Source organism: Pelodiscus sinensis, chromosome Z (assembly GCF_052426305.1).
Source record: "Pelodiscus sinensis isolate ZL-2025 chromosome Z, ASM5242630v1, whole genome shotgun sequence".
NCBI classification, from domain to species: Eukaryota; Metazoa; Chordata; order Testudines; family Trionychidae; genus Pelodiscus; species Pelodiscus sinensis.
The window spans coordinates 5,448,554-5,471,285 of NC_143085.1; the positions used below are offsets into that span (position 1 = coordinate 5,448,554).

At 46.6% G+C, this 22,732-nt stretch overlaps 2 protein-coding genes across 14 annotated transcripts in view; both read right to left on the reverse strand.

Moving 5' to 3' along the window:
- Nucleotides 1-6,203, reverse strand: part of ANHX (anomalous homeobox) — a 28,829-nt gene extending 22,626 nt beyond the window's left edge. The window contains exons 1-4 of one of the 2 annotated variants that reach the window (XM_075898008.2): nt 5,967-6,203; nt 3,023-3,296; nt 2,161-2,285; nt 1,809-1,932 (exon numbers count right to left, since the gene is read on the reverse strand). In XM_075898008.2, coding sequence (XP_075754123.2) covers nt 1,809-1,932; nt 2,161-2,285; nt 3,023-3,296; nt 5,967-5,983 — 540 coding nt within the window. In that variant the 5' untranslated portion in view covers nt 5,984-6,203. Of the gene's footprint in view, nt 1-1,808; nt 1,933-2,160; nt 2,286-3,022; nt 3,646-5,966 lie in introns of those variants that run through there. The other variant, XM_089775254.1, reaches the window with a different exon arrangement.
- Nucleotides 6,204-9,268: 3,065 nt separating this feature from the next.
- Nucleotides 9,269-22,732, reverse strand: part of DEPDC5 (DEP domain containing 5, GATOR1 subcomplex subunit) — a 67,042-nt gene continuing 53,578 nt past the window's right edge. For 11 of the 12 annotated variants that reach the window (XM_075898019.2, XM_014574781.4, XM_014574775.4 and 8 more), the window contains 6 exons: nt 21,506-21,730; nt 16,178-16,347; nt 13,129-13,300; nt 11,626-11,686; nt 10,406-10,488; nt 9,269-10,054 (listed from right to left, as the gene is read on the reverse strand). In XM_075898019.2, coding sequence (XP_075754134.1) covers nt 9,759-10,054; nt 10,406-10,488; nt 11,626-11,686; nt 13,129-13,300; nt 16,178-16,347; nt 21,506-21,730 — 1,007 coding nt within the window. In that variant the 3' untranslated portion in view covers nt 9,269-9,758. The remainder of the gene's footprint in view (nt 10,055-10,405; nt 10,489-11,625; nt 11,687-13,128; nt 13,301-16,177; nt 16,348-21,505; nt 21,731-22,732) is intronic. The other variant, XM_075898021.2, reaches the window with a different exon arrangement.

Consider the following 22,732-nt stretch of genomic DNA (forward strand, 5'->3'; position numbering starts at 1 on the left):
GGCTGGATTGCCTTCCCCCACCACGGCTGGCCGACCCCTCATCCCCCAGCCAGTCGAGAGCATGCAAAGTCTCCCCCCACACCAAGAGCCGTGTGGCAGCTAGCGGTTCACTCTAGGCACCATGCACCCCTTGCAGAGCGAAAGCAAGGGATGAGAGACTTCGCGCTCTCCCACGCTCCTGGGTCCTGATTGGCCTGGGAGTGGGGGGAACGTGCAAAATCTCCTCCTGCCCTGCAAGAAGTGCACAGCACTTAGCAGGAACCACCATTGTTCAGAACACCTGGCGGTTCACTCTACGTGCCATGTGCCCCTTGCAGGGTGGGGCACAGAGTGACAGATTTCATGCACTCCCCTGCCCCCAGAGCCTTATTGCTCTGGGGGAGCGCATGAAGTCTCCTCCCGCCACCAGAGGTGTGTAGCATCTAGAAAGAACCACCAGAACAGCTGGCAGTTCTCTGTAGGTGCGAGGTGCAGGCAAAGACTTCACATGTTGCCCCCACCCCTGGGCTTCTGGGGCAGCCTGGGGCCACTTCAAAAATTTGTAAAGTGCCCCCCCCCTTCTAAAATTATTGCCCATCCCTGCTTTGGGGGCTTGCAGGAGACAGCCTCTGGATGGAAAATTTTAGGAATGTTGCATTTTTACCTTTTAAAATAGTGAATCAGACAAGGAGTTCTGCCAAGTCCTGGTTCCTTCAGGGGTCACTTTCATCTCGGACTTTCCTACTAAGCTAAATGCACAGGCTAACAACCTGGGCTCAGAGCTGGCCCAAGGTACGGGCCGACTGGGCTACCGCCCGGGGCGCCCCATTGTAGGGGGCACCGTGCGGGCTGCTGGGCCAGGCAAGGGCGACATTGCGCATGCTCCGCGTACCAGGGGTGGTGCCACACATGTGCCAGGCCCCTGGGGGTGGAGCAATGTATGTGCTGCGCGCCTGGGGGCAGGACCATGCATGTGCCACACGCCCCAGGTGGGGCCGCACATGTGCTGAGCGCCCGGGGGGTGCCACTTAGGGCTCGGGCCGGCCCTGACTGGGCTGTAAACTTTACAAGTCTAGCAAAAAAACTCAGTGCACTTTTACTATCAGAACACTTGGGGTGAGTCTACACAACAAAGTTATTTTAGAATAACGGCCATTATGCGAGCATCTACACAGCAATTCTATTAATTCTAAATAATTTTGAAATAACAGATGGCTTATTCCAATTTCTATAAGCTTCATTCTACAAGGAATAACGCCTCTTCCAAAATAGCTATTTCAAAATAATGCGTGTATAGATGCTCCACTTCTGCTGTTCCAAAATAGCCTCTCACCAGGGACATTCTAAGTTATTCCTTCTGGGGTTCTTTAAATCGAGATAGCACATCTACATTTGGGAAGCCTGCCTTTGACTTATTTTGAGGCTTCCCTGCGGTGTAGACATGCTATTTAGAAATAAGCTATTTCCGAATAACTATTCTGGAATGGTTTATTCCGAAATAACTGTGCAGTGTAGACATAGCCTCACGGTGCTTTTCACTGAGATCAATGTCTCTGCTAAATCTCATTTATCCATTTCAACACTAGAGCGGTTACCACTATTACAACAGGGAAAACAGTTTCCTCCATCTCTTGGTCAACAGAACTACTGAATTTCTTTTGCTTAAGGTTAACAAAAATTAAAATGCACACCCTCTAAGGTAAAGATCAAACACAAGAAACTTCAGTCCAAAAGTAGCTAAAGCAATAGGTTGGATTGGAAACATTTATGTATCCTAGGTTACAGTATTTCCCCAGCCTGAGTAACACTGTGGCATACAGCATCCATACCCGCTGGTCCTTGTTTGGATTCATTGTCACCTTTGCAGCAAATCTGTGCAGCTCTTGGCGCACGTTTTCTGGATAGTTTCGATTCCTTATGCCTTCAGGACAGATGGAAACTGGTGGAGGATTCCTACGCAAATAAAGAAAATTTGATTACCAAAGTCCCAAAACTGCACCATTAAACTCAGTGAAAGTTCAGCTGTTTATTGCAAGTAGGCCAAAGCTTGACGTTAACAGTGAATCCTGTTCCCCAAGAAAAGTCTATTTTAGGATGTGAATACAACCTTTTCATTTCCATGCCCCACACCCCCAAATCATGGTGAAGGAAGAGCACCAGATCGTCCCACTCCAAATGTACCTCTTCCTGCACCGGAATTTCTGCACTGGTGTCAGGGAATCTGTGTGGTGTTTCTCCATGACTTTGTGGTAGTGGATCTCATTCCATAGTTGCACCAGTTCCTTCTTTTCTTTTGCCCTGCAATGCTAAGACAGGGGTGGGGCTGAACACACCCTTTCCAGAAAGCCAATCATTGTCTTTCACAAAGAAAGGGGGGGAAATCCTGAGCACCCAGAAATGTCCCAAAAGGGATTCACACTGGATGGGCTCAGCTGGTAGCCTTCCCCAAAAGTATGAGTCTTTTGCACGACTCAGGGCTACTTCTCACGCCTGCACAGGGCACCATGTGCAAGAAAAAGTCCCGGTTATGCACCTGTGGCTTTTTTAAAAGCCCATGAGTTTAGACCTGGTAAAACATCCTAAGCTAAAAGCTCTGGAGAGTGAAGTCTCTTCTCTCCACAAGATGGACACTGGCAGCCCAAGCTTCTTCACACCCTCCCACCCAGGGTTTTAATCTCACAAGGGGAGAAGCATGCAGGACCCAACCAGCCAGGCACTGAAGGACATGGTGTGCTTGCAGCACAAGAAGGATCCTAACTGGTGCAGTCAAGGGCAGAAGTGGGTGCCTGGAGACTGTTACATTCCAAAAACTGCTTTCTGTTACCAACAGGTGTTTTGCCTGTGATCCCCCTACAGAGCTCAGCACCGTCTACTCCTCCTCTCCCCAAGCGTCTGCAGGACCTCATCAGGCTAGTCTCCTACTTGTCCCTGCTGTAAGCACTAAAGTTCTGACCCCTGACATGTCTGTTATTATGTGTTGTCTGGTACTGCTGCTGGTCTCCTTGTTGTTTCACTGAAGAAGTGACCAAGAACACAGTCCTACCTCCAAAAGCCTGCAGGCTGTGTCATGCTGCCCTCGGCGGACATGGACAAGCACAAAAGCTCGGACTACACTGATGTGGGTGAGAAAATATTCCTGAAGCTTGCACCCCGTCATTGCCTCAACCAGCTTCTCCAGGCTGGGAGACATGCTCTGAAGACTGTGGCAGAGTTGGCCTGCTAGATCCAGCAGCTTGACCTGTGGAGGATCCTTGTTTTTATTCTTATTTAGCAGCGCCATGAACCGTTTCATGTTTACATTCCTCCAGGCACGTCTTCTATGTGACAAAGGAAGAGCATCTGTTGTTTGTGCTGCTAGACAAACACTCCCCTTCCCATCAAGACACATTGCAACCTTCTAATTCTATTTTACACTATATGTTAAAGTACTTAACTGCATTTCAGTAGAACTTTTTACCCAAGTTTCTCAAATTACAAAGTGTAATTAAGCCTCTCAATCATCCTGCTAGACAAGAAACATTCCAGGTTTGCAAGTGGTAAAACTGAGGCACAGACAGGTGCCATGACTTATCCCAAGAGACTGAACAGTGGAAAACTTTGTTTTCCCATCATCAACCATTAAACTTAAAAAACAAGAGCCCTTTATTCCTGAAATACAGAGCATCAGTAAAAGTTAAACATAGCAATACGTGGGATCCGTAAAATAACCATTTACAAAAATGCTCCTTCCCCAAAACATTTAGGCTGCTACATAATTATAACCACAGTCCAGGTTGTGCAAAATCTAATTATCCAGCAAAATGGGATAATCAGAAGCTTAGTCTGGAGAGGTGAGATCAAGTTACTTAACTGCCCACTGACCTGAAACATTTAAAATTCCACTGTGCAATAAATTTCAGAAACATACAACCTGCAGCTGATCATTGGCATTTTTGTAAATGCCATCTAGTGGTAACTGCTGTGCACAAGGGCTTTTGGAAGGAGTATCTACAGAATTAGCCAAATACGCTCGTCTTGAAGCAGAGAATAGACTGTAACTGGCAGAGTGCCTGAGAGTTCAGCTAAACAGATTAGACCACATGGGCAAGTTGTTTGACTCTCATGCTTTGTCTGCTCTGCACAGAAGTTGTTTTTGTATCAAGATATATAATCCTAGGTGGAGACAAGGCACAGGAATTTTTTCCCTCCATGTAGCTAGCTGGGGTGGATCTCTGGTTTAACTGGAGTGAAAATTTCAGTGTTTGATCTTTACTAGGATTTTACACTGAGGCTACGTCTACACTGGCAGCTTCTTGTGCAAGAACTGTTTTGCGGAAGAGTTCTTGTGCAAAAAGTCTTCCACAAGAGCGTGTCTACACTGCCATGTGCTTTTGTGCAAGAGATGTGCTTTTGCACAAGAACGTCTATGGCAGTGTGGACGCTTTCTTGTGCAAGAAAGCCCTGATGGCCATTTTAGCCATAGGAGTTTCTTGTGCTAGAAATTCATGTTGCCTGTCTACACTGGCCTCTTGTGCAAGTGGGGAGAAGAAAAACTCTTCCGGAAGAAGCCCTGTTTTCCAACGCTAGTCTGTAAATTTACTTGCGCAAGAATGTGCGTGCAGTGTAGACACCCGGCAAGTTTTTACTTGTGCAAGAAGCTGCCAGTACAGATGTAGCCTGAGATAGCAACATTGATGTAAGCACACAGTGACAATGCCGTAAGCCTTTTCTTGACAAGAAAAATGATGTATTTTTAAACTTGTTAAATAATCTGGATTAAAACCTGAGTGAAGACAAAGCAGTTGTAAATTTTAAACACACATTAGCAGGATAGTGTTTAATCACTGGCCCATCAATCAATCTTCTTCCCTCCCCCCGTTTGTTAATTGTGCCTTTATTTGGCTGCTTAGTACTAGTATTATCTTTTATTTTTAAATCTATTACTTGAAGATTAAGAAATTCTACTGTAGAGTTTACCTGGACTAGTTACAACATGGTCTTCACCAAGATCAACGCAGGTTAGCTTAACATGGGTTAAAAATGCACTTCTCTTTTCTCCAATGAGGACAAAGCCCTTCTTGCATTTATAGTGGTTTTGAATTGGGAGACCCTGTTTTCATTTTCATTCTCAACCTCAAATCAGTGAGTGTGGGGTTTGCTCCTGTCTGAAGTCAATAGGAATCTCTCCACTGACTCCACTGAGGGAGCACTGCATCAGGCCTGCAACATGCACTGGAATTTTAAACGGGGAGTGGCTCAGCAGCATGTCCATGAGGAAGGGACAAGTAATAGCCATACAACTAGTTCATTTCAGTAATTTGTTTTGGCTTAAAAAAAAAAACCCAACGGGGCAAACACTTCATCATCATCAGACAACCACAGTCGATCCCAGGTGGTTTTGGACAAGTCACCCTAAAGAGAATTCCGCCAAACCATAGATCAAAATTAAAATACAACACCAAAAGCAAATAAAGGCATCATTAAAAAAATTACAGGTGAGGAGGGGGAGGAAGAAGCCGTCTGACAAAAGTCCACAGCCATTAACTGAGGAAGCGCGTCTGAATTTGCATTTTTTTTTTTTTTGCAGATGGTCAAAACTGTGAAACAGTGGTGTGGGGATGAGGGGAGGAGACTCCACCTAAGGTGGAGACTAGCGGATTTTCACACCTGATGTCAATTAAAGACAAATGCGGCTTTAAAAACCCCAAACTTTGCTTCTTACCAGGGTAACTCATCGCCTCCCTCCCACCCCCCATCCCACACCAGGGCCCTATGAGGATCGGCGCCAGGGAGGCCGGTGCAGGGGCTGGGCCCATAACAGCAAGGGGGCTGTTACGCTGCACCCAGGCAGGCGCCCACCAAGGTGTGTGGAAGGGTCTGACCAGCCCGGGGAAAGTCGCTTTTCCAGACGCTTTTCCAGGGCCGGCAGAAGGGGTGCTGCTGCTGCCCACACGGGGGGGACCCCAGTAACCCCCCTTCCTTCACTGCAGCCCCCAGACTCCCGTTACCTCTGGCTCCCCTCCATTCCCGGGGGGTGGTCACCGCAGCCTGCTCCCCCCAGCCCTGCCCCTGTTGCAACCCGGAGCCGCGGTACCTCCCGTGAGCGCGCGTGGGCTGCCTGGGCGCCGGCCGGGCTCCGCTCCCCCCAGCGCAAAGTTCGCGGGAAACGCCCCCATCCCCTCCCCCGCTGCAGCAGCTACCGCCCGGCGCAGATGCAATTCCCCCCTGGTCCACGGGGCCAGCCAAGAGTCACAGGTGCCAGCCAGAGCCCCGCGCCCCGGCCACAGGTACTGGAAAGTGTGTGTGTGTGTGTGTGGGGGGGGGTCTTCTGGCTTGAAGTGGTTGCCATTAGACACAAAGGGGGTTGCACTTTGGTTCATGACTCTCAGCAGCCTCACACCGAAAAGGAGTCCGGCAGCCCGGGAAAAGCGTGTGTACACACACACACACACACACACACACACACACCCCCCCCCGGGCTACATGAAAAACACTATGGCTACGTCTAGATTGGCATGATTTCCCAGAAATGCTTTTAACGGAAAAGTTTTCCGTTAAAAGCATTTGCGGAACAGAGCGTCTAGATTGGCACGGGTGCTTTTCCGCAAAAGAGCTTTTTGCGGAAAAACGTCTGTGCCAATCTAGACGTGCTTTTGCGCAAAAAAGCCCCGATCGACATTAAATCGGGGCTTTTTTGCGCAAATCTGAGCTGTCTACACTGGCTCTTTTGCGCAAAAGTTTTGCGCAAAAGGGACTTTTGCCTGAACAGGAGCAGCATAGTATTTCCGCAAGAAGCACTGATTTCTTACAGTAGGAAGTCAGTGCTTTTGTGGAAATTCAAGCGGCCAGTGTAGACAGCTGGCAAGTTTTTCCGGAAAAGTGGCTGATTTTCTGGAAAAACTGGCCAGTCTAGACACAGCCCATGGGTAGGTCTGTGCTACAGGACTAAGTCAAATTAAGATGCATAACTCCAGCTGCCTTAATTGCATAGCTGAAGTCCAAGTACACTAACTCGACTTTTGGTGCTCTGCTGACCAGAGGAAGTCAAAGGGAAAACACTCTGCCTTTGATTTCTCTTACTCCTCAGCTGTGTCTACACTGGCATGATTTTGCACAAATACTTTCAACAGAAAAACTTTTCTGTTAAAAGTATTTGCACAAGAGAGAGTCTATACTGGCATGTGCCTTTGCACAAAAGATTTGCTGTTGCGCAAAAGCATCCGTTGCAGTGTAGATGCTCTCTTACGCAAGAAAGCTCTGATGGCCATTTTAACCATCGGGCTTTCTTGCGCAAGAAATTAACGTGGCTGTCTACACTGGTTCTCTTGTGCAAGAATACTTGCGCAAGAGGGCTTATCCCTGAGTGGGAGCATCACACTATTTGCACAAGAACCACTGATTTTGTACAGTACAAAGTCAGTGTTCTTGCGCAAATACTCACGGCCAGTGTAGACAGGCGGCAAGATTTTGAGCAAAAGCAGCTGCTTTTGTGCAAAATCATGCCAGTCTAGACGCAGCCCTCATGTTAGCAGGACTATTGGGCTACGTCTACACTGACGCAATCTTATGCCAGAGCTATGCAAATGAGGCTAAGTGCGGAATATCACCGAGCCTCATTTGCATATCTGAGCCGCCATTTTTGTGAAAGAGGCTCTTGCACAAGGAACTGTCTACACTGCCCCTTCTTGCACAATGCTGTTATTCCTGAAAATAATCAGCGTAACAGCATTGCGCCAGTGTAGACGTAGCATTGGTGTTGACCAGAACACCCCTCGCAGTTCGAATTAGCGTGTCTTTACTAGACCTGCTAATTCCAACCCTGGAAGATCATCAGCCACAGCTTTGATCTTCTCTGTAGTGTAGATATACCAGGTTAGAGAGAAATAGGGCAGCATATTCATTCAGAGCTCAGTTTGAGGGCAGTAAGGCTATGTCTACACTGGTGGATTCTTGCGCAAGAACTTGCAGTGCGTCCACACCGTCCACCCTTCTTGGGCAAGAGCTACACTCTTTTCTTATAAGGGTAAGTTCTCTTGCACAACAGCTCTTGCGCAAGAGGGCAGTGTAGACATGCTGCAGGGGTTTCTTCCACAAGAAAGCCCTATGGCTAAAATGGCCATCGGAGCTTTCTTGCGCAAGAGAGCGTCCACACTGCCTTGGGCGCTCATGCACAAAAGCACATCTTGGACATGGCAGTGTGGACATGTTCTTGCACAAGAACCCTTGCGCAAGATGTTCTTGTGCAAGAACCCGCGAATGTAGACATAGCCTAAAAGTCTAACAGTTCTAGTGTAGAGCCGATAGTCCAGACATATAGTTTCTGAATGATAAAAACCAACAAATATGGCATGCTAGGGATTTTCTCATTTTAAAAAGGGGGTTGTTTATAAAACTAGTAATTAAACATTTCAGTGTGGCTCTCTTCTCCCCCTCCCTAAATTCCTTGCACTTAGGACATTTCAGAGAGATCATATTAAAATAAAAAATAAAATAAAATAAAAAGCTTAGTTACACTTGCAGTGGTATTGGGTAGGTAAAATTGGGGCTTTTCATAGTAATAGTAACAAGAGTTGATGAAGTAGGTGAGAACAAGGTACATGAATAGTAACTTTAAAAAAAAAGTTAAAAATCTGTCTTTTCTACATGAATACTATCGGACATCTGATAGTCACTCAAACAATGGTTCTTAGAAAAATCATATAGTTTCAATAAAAGTGTGCCTTTTCGCCCCAAAAAGTCTATCATTTCTGTTCACAATCTTCCTTCTCCTTTCTCATCAGTGGCATCTTATATTTAGCTGCCTGTCATTGCGTGCTAGCTAGACTTGGATCCTGGCATCTTATATTTAGCTGTCATTGATTTGTTGCAAGACTTGGATTCCTGCCTGCAAGGGAAGGACAGCAAATAACTCCTTGATCTTGCAGTATGACACACATCTCTGGGTCCAGAGCCCAGAACAGCATGTCCTGAAAGCTTAAAAGGGCAGAGACTCAATTCAATTGAAATCTTAAGTTATTGTGACCTTTTCATGAGCATTAAAGCTTTATGCGCGCCTTAAACAATTTCTCTTCGGCAAGGCTTCATCTTCTGCACTCTCCTTCTTTCACCTAGAGCAAAATGCAGGACAATGTAGCACTTTGCATTTTGCTTCAGCTACCCCAGACTAACACGGCTACATCTCTATCACTTCTTTCACCTATTGAGCCCTGCTGATATCTACATCACGTTTTTTGCAGATCAGAATACAATTTTTTTTATTCATGCAGAGCTCTATTTACCAATACCTCAATTACAGCAGAAACAACACACCTTTTGATATTCTGCATTTTTATTTAATATATTAAAACATATAAACACTTGCGGCGAATGTATACACTGTATCTTACATATACACACAAACAGGAGATATGAGGCATGATTTTCCCTGTCAAGTCCTGGGCTTACATCACCTGGTCATTTCCAAAGAGCACAGACATTTATGGGAATTTCTCATCCCTGTGACACACCTGTGGTCTCTTCCCTTCACTCAGTTTAGCTGAGCTCTCGGAAGTAGGATGTCTGTTCATGCAATGAGTACCGATGTGACAAGAAGTGTCGTGAGATACAGCACAGAATCCTCATCTCTTTTCCCAAAACCCCCTTCTGATTCTATTGAATATCAATAGAAACACTGATCAGATTATGCTGGGTTACAAGGTAAATTTACACTAAGAATGATCTAAACTGGCTGCTCTCTGCCTCTTCTTCCTCAGCACACTGCCAAGCTTTTACTTTTCTCTCCTGCAGATGCGCTCACAATCTCATGGTGCACTGGCATGCATCTTATCCAGACAGCCAGTCCAGAACAGAACAAGCCGGCCATCTTTGTTCCAGCAGAACTCGGTGAAGTCTTTCAGCAATCGATCTGCAAACTTCTCATCCCCTGTGGCGCTGGACCTCCATGTTTTTGTCAGCATGGTGTTGTAGGCCCAATTGTAACCAATGCGCTCTTCACAAAACATGTTCTGGTTGGTTGAGCTGGTGGAGTTGCGCCGCCGGCGTTGCTGCCCACAGGAAAACTTCCGCTTGGAGTAAGGTAGCTGTAGAGAAACAGTCCCTGTGGGAAACAGGCAGGGTTTTAATCTGTGGTCACATCTAGATCCTAGCATGTTCCTAACCTCACTGCTACCTGCCAAGGTAACAAGGCTCAGAGACTCTTTAAAGCAGGTACTCAACCTGCTGCTTTATACTAGTGATAAAAGTGAAAATGCTCTGTACTTATTTTAGGAAATGGCTTGTCTTTCCATTGCTTTGTTTGACACGAACCCTTTGTCCCAGCTGCTAGAGCTATTTGCCAGTAGATCAGCGCTACTGAAAGCAAACACTAGAACCAGGAGAGCAAGAATGGCTCTCCCTTGCCTATATCCCACCCCCCACCATGGCTTATTGCCTGCCAAGCATTGCTCACCTGTGACATGGATGTACTGGGGTTTGTTCTCAGAGGGAAAGTTGAATGCAGAGGCAGAGTATTTATCTTGCACAAATCCAAATCTGGGGAAACAAAACACTAGAAAGAATGAGACTATTCCTGTTGGAACTCCTACAAGTCATGGAACAGGAAAGGGGAAAATTCTTTCCCCAGCACATATGCACATCCTCCTTATGGCCCAAAGGACAAGAGCAAAGAGGGGAGGAAGGGATCTGCAGGCTCCCTAATTCTTTCCCCCTCCCCGAGCATGGGGGCTGGGTTGGTTTCTCTCCTCACTTATGTATGGAAAAAAGGGAACCAGTAACCCAATGTGGGTTGTTCTCTGGCAGTCTGTTAAAGCTTCTGGTATGATGCATCAAGCTATAAGAACTCCTTGGTCAGGCTGGACAGCACTGCACACAGAGATCTTCTAGCCAGCTGACTGGTTCTGCCCTGGGGAATCACCTCCCCCTCCTAGTTACTGAGCTGAAGAAAAACATTCCCCAGCACGGAAGGTTCCATTCCAAGAACCATGGGAGAGCTCGAGTTAAGCACTGTGAAATCAACGGCCAGTCAGGGACCACACTGAAGGCTTTGTAAAGACCCACGACAGGGGAAGTGACTCAGCCAGCCAAAGGCAGGAAGGATCAGCACAGCCCTGGGAAGTTTATTTGTGCCTTCCAGTGAACTACACCTTTATTGGCCCTTCTTTCATGGAGCAGCATTCAAAAGAATGCCATCCATGCCTCCTCGGCTTCTTCCCATTCCCCCACTACAGGTGTCACATCCCAGTCCCCCGCTTATCAGCCACTTAAGAGATCACTCAGATTCCGATCAGGATTGTGCTAAGTGCTGTACAAAGAGAGATGACATGACCGTCTCTTTCAGAGATGCCACAATTTACCTGCTCCTAGCCTAAGAGAATAGACCTAATGTTACACCTAAGACACCCAGTAGGGTTTGTTAATGAGTGACAAGGTTCCCCCCACATACTGATTACTCGTGGGCTCTATCCACCCCCTTCCCACCCACTGCCAAATGTACATTTCAAGATACTCAGAGTTGGTATATTTCAGAGGACTTCAGGAAGACACATAGCCCATGGGCTCAAGTTTAACAGTACTACCTTCAAGCTCCAAAAATCAGACTAGAGCTTTACGCCACATTCCACCATAACAACCAAAGATGGATTTAACTCATCTGCCCTGTTCGGCGCATACCTGTGTGCAATTGCCTCCTGGAGCAGATGCATGCGATCCCAATAAGTTTCAGGTTCAAAGCCTGAAACAAGAACCAAAAGGTCAACTGAAACCATTTAATCTTTACCAACCCAGAAGAAGTTTCCCCAGTCCACCTCCTCTGTGTGCTTCCCCCTATTCCTTTAAGCCACCTCCTTGGATCCTCTCAGCATCCTATTAAGGGAAGGTTTGTTTGTTTTTAAACACCAATTAATTCATGACCCAGCCCTGGATTTGGCTTTTGTGACTCTGGAAGGAAGATGCCTAGAAGCTAGGAGAGGAAGTTTCACTATTTGTAGTTCTTGTGATACTATCAAAAGAATCCCGTGTTTCCACCTTGCTCACCTTTGAGCATCAGTAAGAATTTAGCAAAAACACTGAGAAATCCTGTGGCATTTTAAAGACTAAAATTTATTTGGGCATAAGCTTTCATGGGCTGAAGTGGGCTACAGCCCACAAAAGTGTATGCCTAAATTTGTTGGTCTTTAAGGTGCTACAAGGATCCTCATTGTTTTTGCCAACACAGAGTAATACAGTTACCCCTCTGAAATCACAATTTAGTTTTTGGCAAGGGAAAAGGCCTGGGGTTAAGGCCAACTCACCCCTCCCTATGAGTCCCAAAGTACAAATCATGAATATATATTTAGTGAGGGGTCAGAAAAAAAATAAGTGTGACCAGCATTTTGAGCATCACCACATTAAGCCTGTCCCACAGAGTATTCCTTGCGCTGTCTGCATTTACAGTCAGACTCCAGGAAAAAAAGCATTACTGGGGGGCAAGAACAATTGAATCAATAACATGAATTTTTAAAATCTGTAGAGTGTTCCTTTCCAGATCATCGCTCTGCACCAGCTGCACGATGCATCACTCTGTGCTGGGACTCATGAAGCTCTCTGACCTCTGGACAAGGCACTCAGTGGAGGCCTATCATTGTAGTGTCACTAGGAAGAGAGCGGTCACACTGAACAATACAGGATTGTGGTTCCTAGCACTTAATCCCATGAGCCAACATTCCTACCCAGAAGGTAGCCGTGGCAACAAAATGAGGATGCCAGCCATGGAAGTCTGGCCAATGTAATTGCAGAGAGTTGGGAACGAACACGTGCAAGACACAAATGCAGACAGGCTAGGGGGTGGATGGGAGCCGTTGGATTAAATATCTGATGTCATTTCTGTAGGAGCTTTCAGGTAACAGAGGCAAATGAGAGACACAACTCTGCCTGTGGGCAGGCATCCCTCACTACCACACACTTCATACCGATGCAGTGGTGTGGGCCCAATGCCCTGCAGTACAGCTTTCCTCTTCATCTTTCTCTCATGCTGAATGAGATGTATCCTGAACAGTAGATGTGAGGAAATGGAATGGCAGGCATCTTATCCAGCTAGCTGACACATTATAGGTGGGACTCTTCATGCTACCTGCACACCCCCGAGAGGTCTCCCTTCAATAAAGTACCCACGGCTGGCTGGGGTATATTTCTTACCATCGAACAGATGTTCGCTGCCCTCCTTCAGCAAGCAGCTAACATTGAGTGGGATGAACAACTGTGCTCGAAGTGGGTCTCCATATAGGTAGCTAGGCAGTGCAAACGGACCCTCCAGGACAGGAACCAGCAAGAAACCGCAGGATGTAGCTTTCCGATGCCAACCCTGAACCTGTGAAGGATTCAAATAATGAATCACTGCATGGAAAGAAGCATTTATGTGCCTAACAGCAACTGGTCTCACCAAGAACAAATCAGCCAAGCTCAACTACCAAGGGGATTTGCCTGCGGTGTACACTGAGCATGCAACCTTCTTTATGAACAAAGCAGCAGAAATACAAGATTTCAGAATTTTATTTTTCGAGGCATGCCACATAAATCAGAAAGATCAGATGAGATTAGTTTGTTGCAGAGTAGCAGAACAAATTCTTTCACTCAACCTTCACTGCAGACAATGAAAAGAAGGTTTCCCAATCTGAGCCATTCTTTATAGGTGACAAAGCTGAGGAACAGTCCCAGATTAGAGGAGCTTTTGGAACAAACCGATAAGCTAAACAACAAAGAAGTCACCAGGACCAGATGGCATTCACCCAAGTATTCTGAAGGAACTCAAACATGAAATTGCAGAGCTACTAAGTGAGGGATGTAACCTATCATTCAAATTAGTTTCTATCCCAGATGACTGCAGATAGCTAACGCAACATTAAAAAAAAAAAAAAAAAAAAGGCTTCAGAGGCAATCCTGGTAAATACAGGTCTGTAAGAACGGCCTAGTTTCAATATCAGGCAAATTGACCGAACCTATAGGATTAGGTTGACACAGTGATGAACATGATGTGTTGTGAAACATCAACAAGGCTTTTGTAAAGGGAAATTATGCCTCACCAATCTATTAGAATTCTTTTGGGGGAGGGGAGGTGTCAAATAAACAGATGGACAAAGGTGATCCAGTGGACACAGTATACTTGGATTTTCAGAAAGATCTTGATAAGGTTCCTCACCACAGGCTCTTAAAGAAATTATTTAGTCATGGGATGAGAGGCAAGATCCTCTCATGGCTCGGTAACTGGTTAAAATACACCCCTCCACCTCTATCCCCCCTCCTCAAAAAAAGACACAAATGGTCAGTTTCCAGAATGGAGAAAGGTAAATAGTGGTATCCCCTTGGGAACTGTACTAGGATCAGTACTGTTCAACATATTCCTAAATGATTTGGAAAAAGCAGTAAACAGTGACATGGGGGGAAAAAACTGCAGACTATACAAAACTACTCAAGATCGTTATAACCAAAGTAGAGTGCAAGGAGTTACAAAGAGATCTTAGAAAAATCAGGTGACTGGGCAACAAAATAGTAAATGAAATTCAAAGTTGATAAATGCAAAATAATGAACATTGGAAAACTTAATCCCAACTATATATACAAAATAAATTAGCTGTTACCACTCAAGAAAGATGTTGGCGTTATTGTAGATAGTTCTCTGAAAACATTTGCTCAATATTCAGCATTAAAATGTTAGGAAACATTAGGAAAGGAACAGATTTAAAGACAGAAAATATTGTAATGTCACTATATAAATCTATGGCATGCCCACACCTTGAATACTGTGTGTTATTCTGGTTGCTCCATTTAAAAAAAAATACAATAGAATTGGAAAAGCTATAAAGAAGGACAATAAAAATGATAAAAGTAATGACTAGTTTGTAGAAAGTGAATCAGGAAGTGTTGTGTGCTTCTTTACATAATTACAAGACACAGAGGTCACCCAAATAAATTAATAAGCAGCAGGTTTAAAAACAAAGGGAAGAATTTCTCCACAAAACATGCAGGCAACCTGTGGAACTTATTTCACAAGGGATGATGTGAAAGCCAAAAGGATAGGTGGGTTCAAAAAAGTTCATTGAGAATAGGTCTCTCATTGGCTATTAGCCAAGATGGTCAGGGTACAACCCGTGTTCTGAGTGTTCCTAGCCTCTGACTGCCAGAAGCCAGGCATGGATAACAGGGGATGACTCACTCAGCGATTGCCTGTTCTGTTCATTCCTTCTGGGGCATCTGGCATTGGCCACTGTCGGCAGACAGGACACTGGGCTAGATGGACCATTGGTCTGACCTAGTATGGCCGTTCTTACGAATCCACTTGAAATGGGATATTTCTAAATAAACTGTTTTAGCCAGAGTAAAGTGAATGGCCAACAACTGCTCAACTGGAATAAAATGTCCATTTAAGAGAGGATGTGACCAATGTCAAAAGGTTGAGAATGGGGTTGACACAGTCTAGGATTTTTAAATGTCAGCCTCTTGATAAAGAAGTTGCCAAATAATGGGGAAAAAAACCCAATGAGGCGTCTGTGGCACCTTAACAACTAATATTTATTTGGGCATAAGCTTTCATGGGTAAAAACCAGTCACACGCATGGTTTTTACCCACAAAAGTTTATACCCAAATAAATGTCAGCCTTTAAGGTGCCACAGGACTCCTCATTGTTTTGGCAGACAGACTAACACGGCTGCCGCTTGGAAACAATGCTGAAGTAAACAGCAAATGTTGAGTATAGTTTCTTGTATTTTTATCCTTGGGATTTTCAGTGGGCTATTGAAAAAGTCTCTTTTCTGAACTGGGCCAACAGGCTGATTGCGCAAGGGTGCCATTAAAATTATCCTGCTGCTTTTCATTTTAAAATGTCAAGGCACACTGGGTGAAACTGCACAGGGTCAAAGTCTATACACTGGCTTGAGTGGGGCTTAAAGTGACGTCTTGACTTCATGCTGGCCCTCTGCACAGGGTGAATTTAGCCCATTAGAAGTAGGAGAGTGTATCCTCTAGATGGGATAACTAAACACACTGATGGAGTGTCTCTTGTCATTGCTGTCAAACTCAGCAACACACAGGCACGGCAGTGGCAACAGCCAATAAAAACTGTCCTTCAAAAAAAAAGGTACAAACTTTACTTCTCACTGGCTTCCCACTAGCTGCTGAATTTCTCTGCGCATGCCGGAAAGCACACACGCTTACGTCAGTTTGAGAGCATCCAGGACACAAGGACCTTACCATCTCAAAGAGAACAGCTGCCGTCACTGCCATCCAGTGCAATTTGATCTCAAAGGCAGCATTCAGCGAGAAATTGCCATGGTAGTAACAGCTGCACCACTCCAACCGGTCAGTGCGGTTATTCACATCCACGTCCAGCGTCACTGTCCGCTGCTCGGGGACTGTGGCAGCTATGTAGATACAGAGTCAGAGTATTTTAAAAAATGTATCCAGAAGGGGAAGGGAGAAGAAAGAAAATTAAAATGAGACTGATTAGTTTTCAGGCACAGATTGTTTTGCTCCCTGCCTTGCACTTTTAAGGCCAACAGAAATAGTCCAAGAATCTTGCTAATCTGCGTCAGAAGAATAGAAGAGAATTCCACCTACACAAAGGAACTCTGCTGCCCCAGTTCCCTTCCTCCAGAAAAGGTTACCCAGAACAGCCCAGTGACATCTGAAATGGGGGAGGGAGGGACTCTCTTATAGGAAGTGAAACAGTTCCCAAACCGACTGACTGAAAATGGAACCGTGTTCCAATGTGGGACAGAACTTGCCCTGGGGCATGTGTCTCTGAGGCTTTCCAAGTGTATTATAATGCTACATATCTCCATACAAATCACAACACGGAAAATGTTTACATTGGGGAGAATTCCAGAGTTTACAATGACAGCAAAAGGAAATGGAGAATGCACACAGTTTCTAGCATCCTGCAAGAGTGGCCAACAGTAATGCAATGTTAAAGGCGTACATTGCAATTTTTAAAAAGACCAAATGCTAAAAAAGGTTTCTAAAGCATCATCATCTTTAGCTTATTGTGTTTAGGTAGCATTCTTTTCCTGTTACATTCCACTGTACTGCCACCCCTAGCGTTTACACTTGAAGGCAGGAGTCAGCAACCTTTCTGAAGCCAAGATTTAACCTTCCTGCCCTGGGCCATGCCACGCTCCCAGGAGGGGGGAGGGGCTCTCTCTACCACGTACCCCACTTGGTCTCCTGCCTGGGCTCCACTCCAGCTTTTTCTGTGAGGAGAGGAGGCGCAGCGCACGTGTGTTTCCCCAGAAGCCGGTTGCGGTTTGGAGCCTCGGGGCTCCGCCACCTCCTGCACAGGAAGCCAGCGCTGGCTCCAGTCTTGCAGGGGTGCAACGTTGGATTGCCAGCACAGGCTAGGGTCAGGGTGGCTGGGTGGGGAATCCGGGAAATGGGCAAAGGGGAGGGAGTGGGGATCTGGTCCATGACACTCTCATCTTCCTGCCAGAGTGTAGGTGCAAGCTGGAGATATGGGTGTCCGTGGGGGGAGGGGAATGAGGAGGATTGGGGCGCAGGGGTCTGGGCATAAGGAGGGATGCTTACCTGGCTTTGCGCCCCCACTGGCCGGCCGATGGCAGCAGCAGGGAAAGCCCGTGGCCAGCGCCTCACCGTGCTGCCGTTCCCCCAGTGGGGTGGGGCGGGGGCGGTGGGTGAAGAAAGCACCAACCTTCCCCACCAGACCGGCTCGCGGAGAGAGGCAGAGCCAGCGACTCCGTGCTGGGGGAACAGTGCTCAGAGCTGCTTGTTCTGCCTCTCGTCACAAGCCGGGTGCGGACGCCCCACGTGTAACAGAGACCAGCTGGAGCCAGGCGCTCCCGCCTGTGTCCCTCATCTCAGTCACTCCACCCCACCCCTGCACCGCAGGCTGACTGTGTGGGGGGAGGTGTCGAACCGGTAACGGCGCAGGGCGGCTCCCTGCACTCTGGGATAAGCACAGCTCCTGGCCCCACTGCCCAGGCAGCCCCACGGGAAGTAGAGCCCTCTCCCCCTTTTGTGCACTGAAGTTTGGAGCAGGATGCCCGGGCACCTCCTCCCTCCCCTCACATGCACGATGCAAGGGGAAGCGGTCAGGAGCAGCCTGCAGTGCATGCAAGTTGCTCATGGTATCACCGTAAACAAGCACGGGTGACAGAGTCTCGCAGGGGAAGGGGAAATGTGAGGCACGTGGCTTGAGCCTTCTCAGCATCCGTACCTCCAGCTCCTGTGAACTGTTTGGTGGTGGTGGTGGTGGTGGTTTTTTTTTTTTTTTTTTTTTAGCCAAGAGAAGAAATTGCTTGCGTTTTATAGACTTGCGTTTTATATGCTCCCGATTAAGGCCTGAAATTCACCCCCGAGGTGAAGGGAACTGGGGCAGGACAGAGCTCCCAGCTTTACATCCACTCTGATTCAGAGACCACTGTCTGGGAGGCTGGGTTAACAACGCAACATCAAGAGAGAAATAATGAACAACAATAAATGCCAGAGGTAGGTGTGAACTTGGGGAGCAACACTCAGGCTCTTTTGGAAATAAATTTCAGCACTTCCTCACAAAGATTTCTCCCCTCCAACTCCTGTCTCGGCCGGGACCTGTTAGACACACTAATGCATTCTTCTTTTTTTTTTGTTTTTTTTTGTTCCTTTTCACTAGAGATCACTGAAACATCACTGCTGGAAGGTGGAGGGGTAGACTGGGAGTTCACTTTAAAAGTTACAATCCAACTTTTGAGGCCATGCACAGTAAGGTAAATGGTGAACCACCACAGAAACCCAGTTTGGGATGTTTGAGGGCAGCATCCCAATTAGACAAGGGTGGGGAACCTCAAGCCTGGGGGCCACATGTGGCCCCCAGCTTGCCTGGATCCAGCCCCCGAGGCTCATGTCTCTCCCCTCCCCCCCCAGCATTGGGGAGCCCATGCTGATGCCTCAGCCCCCCTCCCCATCCCCACTGCTCCACCTCGGGGCTGGAGCACACAGAATCTATGAGGCTGGGCCCCCCCTTAGGCTCTGGTGTATGATGGGAACGTGGGGAAGGTCTTTCTCCCTCTCAGTCAGGGGCCAAGTCAATGAGGGTTCGTTGGTTTGCTTCTCACTTGTGTGCAGCCTCCGGCATATTTTTCTGTGGCCCCTGACACAGAAAAGGTTCCCCAGCCCTACAATAGGAGGCAAAGTAGAAGCAGCTCAATCAGTGAGGCTGGCAGGGGCCATCTGCCAGCTCAGCCGCCAGAGACAACCACAATACACCTGCCAATCTGTATAAGTTAGCACAAGCTGAAGACTGAAATCCCTGCTCCCTTACTAAATTGTTCCTCCTCCCAGTCACTGGTAACACAGGTTTCCATCACGACTCCTAACAGTCTCACTCTAAGTTACCCCAAGCCCCTACTCACAAACCTAACAACTGTAGGCAGATGTCCATAGGAATGCCTCTGACAATCCCACAACTTCCACACTACCGCTGGATTAGCATCTTCAGCCTATCTACATTCAGGAGACGCATTCTTACAACGTGGTCCTAATCTGAAGGTATAAGGCATCTGGCTTTCCACACGGCTGGCTGACGTTAAGAGAACTCACCCGCTTCCCAACTGGGTCTTGGACCGGTAACAACTAACGAGTTACAGTGTACACTGGAGAGGAGCAGACAGGTTATTCTCCCACCACAGACTAACTACGTACATGGCTATAATTACTAGTGCATGCATGGCTATAAATCAAAAGGGACAAGGTTAGGTAGATCACAGATCAGATTTCCATTGGGAAGGGAAAGTGACAATCAGGCAAGTGATAGGGAAGTTGGCAAGAATAAGGATTTTAGGGATACATGGAGCTTGTTCCAGAGCTCCCAACACTTGCATGCTATTTTGTATCACAGGCTGACATTTAGGGAAGGTAGAAGGAGGGGGAAGTAATCAAATGCAGCCAAAGCCAAGACAGGAACAAATGAAGTCACGTGGACCGGATACCATTGGGGTTAGTGAAGCTTCCTGCCTCAGATGTACTGGTAATGCTTTTGGAGAGGGTGTCTAGAGGAGGAACAGCACAGAAGTGGTATATAAACTTGTTTCCCTCTAAGAACAGGTAACACCATCTTGTTAACTGTAGGAAATAGCCCAATTATCTTTTAGAATCATAATGAACAATAGCAGCAGTAGAGAGACACTTTTCATCCTAGCACAGCAAAACTGGTTCTGAATCGTTATCCCCATTTTATGATGGGGGAAACTGAGGAACAGAGAAGTGAAGTGGTTTACCAAAGCTGCATGGCGAATCAGAGTTGTGAGCAGAACCTAGGTCTCCTGAGCCTCTGTTCCCTGAACCACATGTTAGCTGGACAGCAGGCTGGGCTCTGGTTCACCTAGCACATGAATTATGCCAATAAGGTTTTGTACTGGCCAATATGATTGCTTTAATGTGTAGTAGGTAAAAAGCCTCCAGATCACATGTTGGCTTGAGATCACAGAATTGTTAGCTTATTGTTTTAGGCCTCTCCCCTCACTTTTCTATACATTATGCTGTTCCTCTGAGCATAGCTTTCAAAAATACAGATTGCCATACCTCAGCTCTAGAAGACACTGTTACTCTACTAGAAGAAGGATTACGCCACCTCTCTTCAGAAGAGTTACACATACATGCATTGGGGATTCTCTTTCCTTTTAAATTAGATGGGATTTTATAAGATACATCTTATAAACCTGAAGTGACGGCAATGAAGTTTCTGGCATGTTTTACAGGGAACATATAGCATATGGCAGGAGCAAGGACTCAAGCTGGCCTGGAAATGCAACAAGATGACAACAAAGCACATAGTAGGACAGCGAGTTTCACTGGCTGCTAGGGGTAGAAAACACACTGAGAGGTCTCTCTGGCACTCCGGTGAGAAGTGGTTAACACTGGAAGGAGATTTCTAGGTGGGATAATGATATCTACCCCCATTCCAGGTCCTAAATGTTCCAGATTCAAAACTCAGTTTCCTTCGCACTGCTGTAATTGTGGTCCTCAGTGTCTGACCTGGAGTTCTCCCCCATTGCTTAGGATTTCAACCTAGACTGATACCACCAGTCTCCAAGTGTCCCAGTGAAGAGGACTCTCCTACACCCCACTCGGCTCTCACAAGGATATCACCAGGGTTTCTGCCACTGGCACACACTTGCTGAGGAAGAGTGGACAAAGTTAAGTGAAATTTTGGTGCTCTGTTGACCTTACTTGTCATTGCCATTACCACCAAGGACTGAACTCCATCCTCTGGTTGTGAAAAGACCCACCGGCTCTACATGGAGATAGGAGACGAGTGTTATCTCCTCCTCAAACTCCCAAGGAGTTTGAGGAGGGTGAGAATATTTTACTTTTTTTGCTTTCAGGTAACGAGCGCAGATTGTTCCTCTCAGCCAGTGAAACCCATCCCAGAGACAAGACAGTGAGACAGCCTGCATGACAAACATATGGCCAGCATGAGATCTGCAGCCTGTGACAGGTCCACGTGAGATCATTCCCTTGGCTGGCTGCTACTCCCCTTCAAATTACTCCCTTGTACTTCACCAGATGTCATCTGTGCTCCGCATCTACCTAATAGTGCGGCTGCCTGGCTCCGTCCTCCGAAACTGCGGCTAAAGGAACTGTGCCTACTTGCATAAGAGGCTGGGCGGCTGGGAAGCCAGGGCAGGAGGAACGCTGGGATTTCTGAATGTAAGAGCTCTTCTGCCACAAATGCCACCTCGAACCATTTCCTCTGGAAAGTGGAGAAGTCGTCCATTGCTGTTGTGTGCCACATGGTGGGCTGCTGCATACCCACTGGACAAAGGCAAGAGAAACAATGGTCAGCAGACTGTGAGGGACTCCAAGAAGATCTCACCAAACTGAGTGATTGGGCAACAAAATGGCAAATGAAATTTCATGTGGATAAGTGTAAAGTAATGCACATCGGGAAAAATAACCCCAACTATACGTACAGTATGATGGGGGCTAATTTGGCTACAACAAATCAGGAAAGATCTTGGAGTTATCGTGGACAGTTCTCTGAAAACTTCCACACAGAGTGCAGCGGCGGTCAAAAAGGCAAATAGGATGCTAGGAATTATTAGGAAAGGGATAGAAAATAAGACCCAGAATATCTTACTGCCCCTGTATAAAACTATGGTACGCCCACATCTTGAATACTGTGTACAGATGTGGTCTCCTCACCTCAAAAAAGATATTTTGGCCTTGGAAAGGGTTCAGAAAAGGGCAACTAAAATGATTAAGGGTTTGGAACGGGTCCCATATGAGGAGAGGTTAAAGCGACTGGGACTTTTCAGTTTAGAAAAGAGGAGACTGAGGGGGGATATGATAGAGGTATATAAAATCATGAGTGGCGTGGAGAGGGCTGATAAAGAAAAGTTATTTATTAGTTCCCATAATAGAAGAACTAGAGGACACCAAATGAAATTAATGGGTAGCAGGTTTAAAACTAATAAAAGAAAGTTCTTCTTCACACAGCGTGTTGTCAACCTCTGGAACTCCTTGCCAGAGGAGGCTGTGAAGGCTAGGACTATAATAGAGTTTAAAGAGAAGCTGGATAAATTCATGGAGGTTAGGTCCATAAAAGGCTATTAGCCAGGGGATAAAATGGTGTCCTTGGCCTCTGTTTGGCAGAGGCTGGAGAGAGATGGCAGGAGACAAATCGCTTGATCATTGTCTTCGGTCCATCCCCTCTGGGGCACCTGGTGCTGGCCACTGTCGGTAGACAGGCTACTGGGCTAGATGGACCTTTGGTCTGACCCAGTACGGCCGTTCTTATGTTCTTATGTTAAGAAC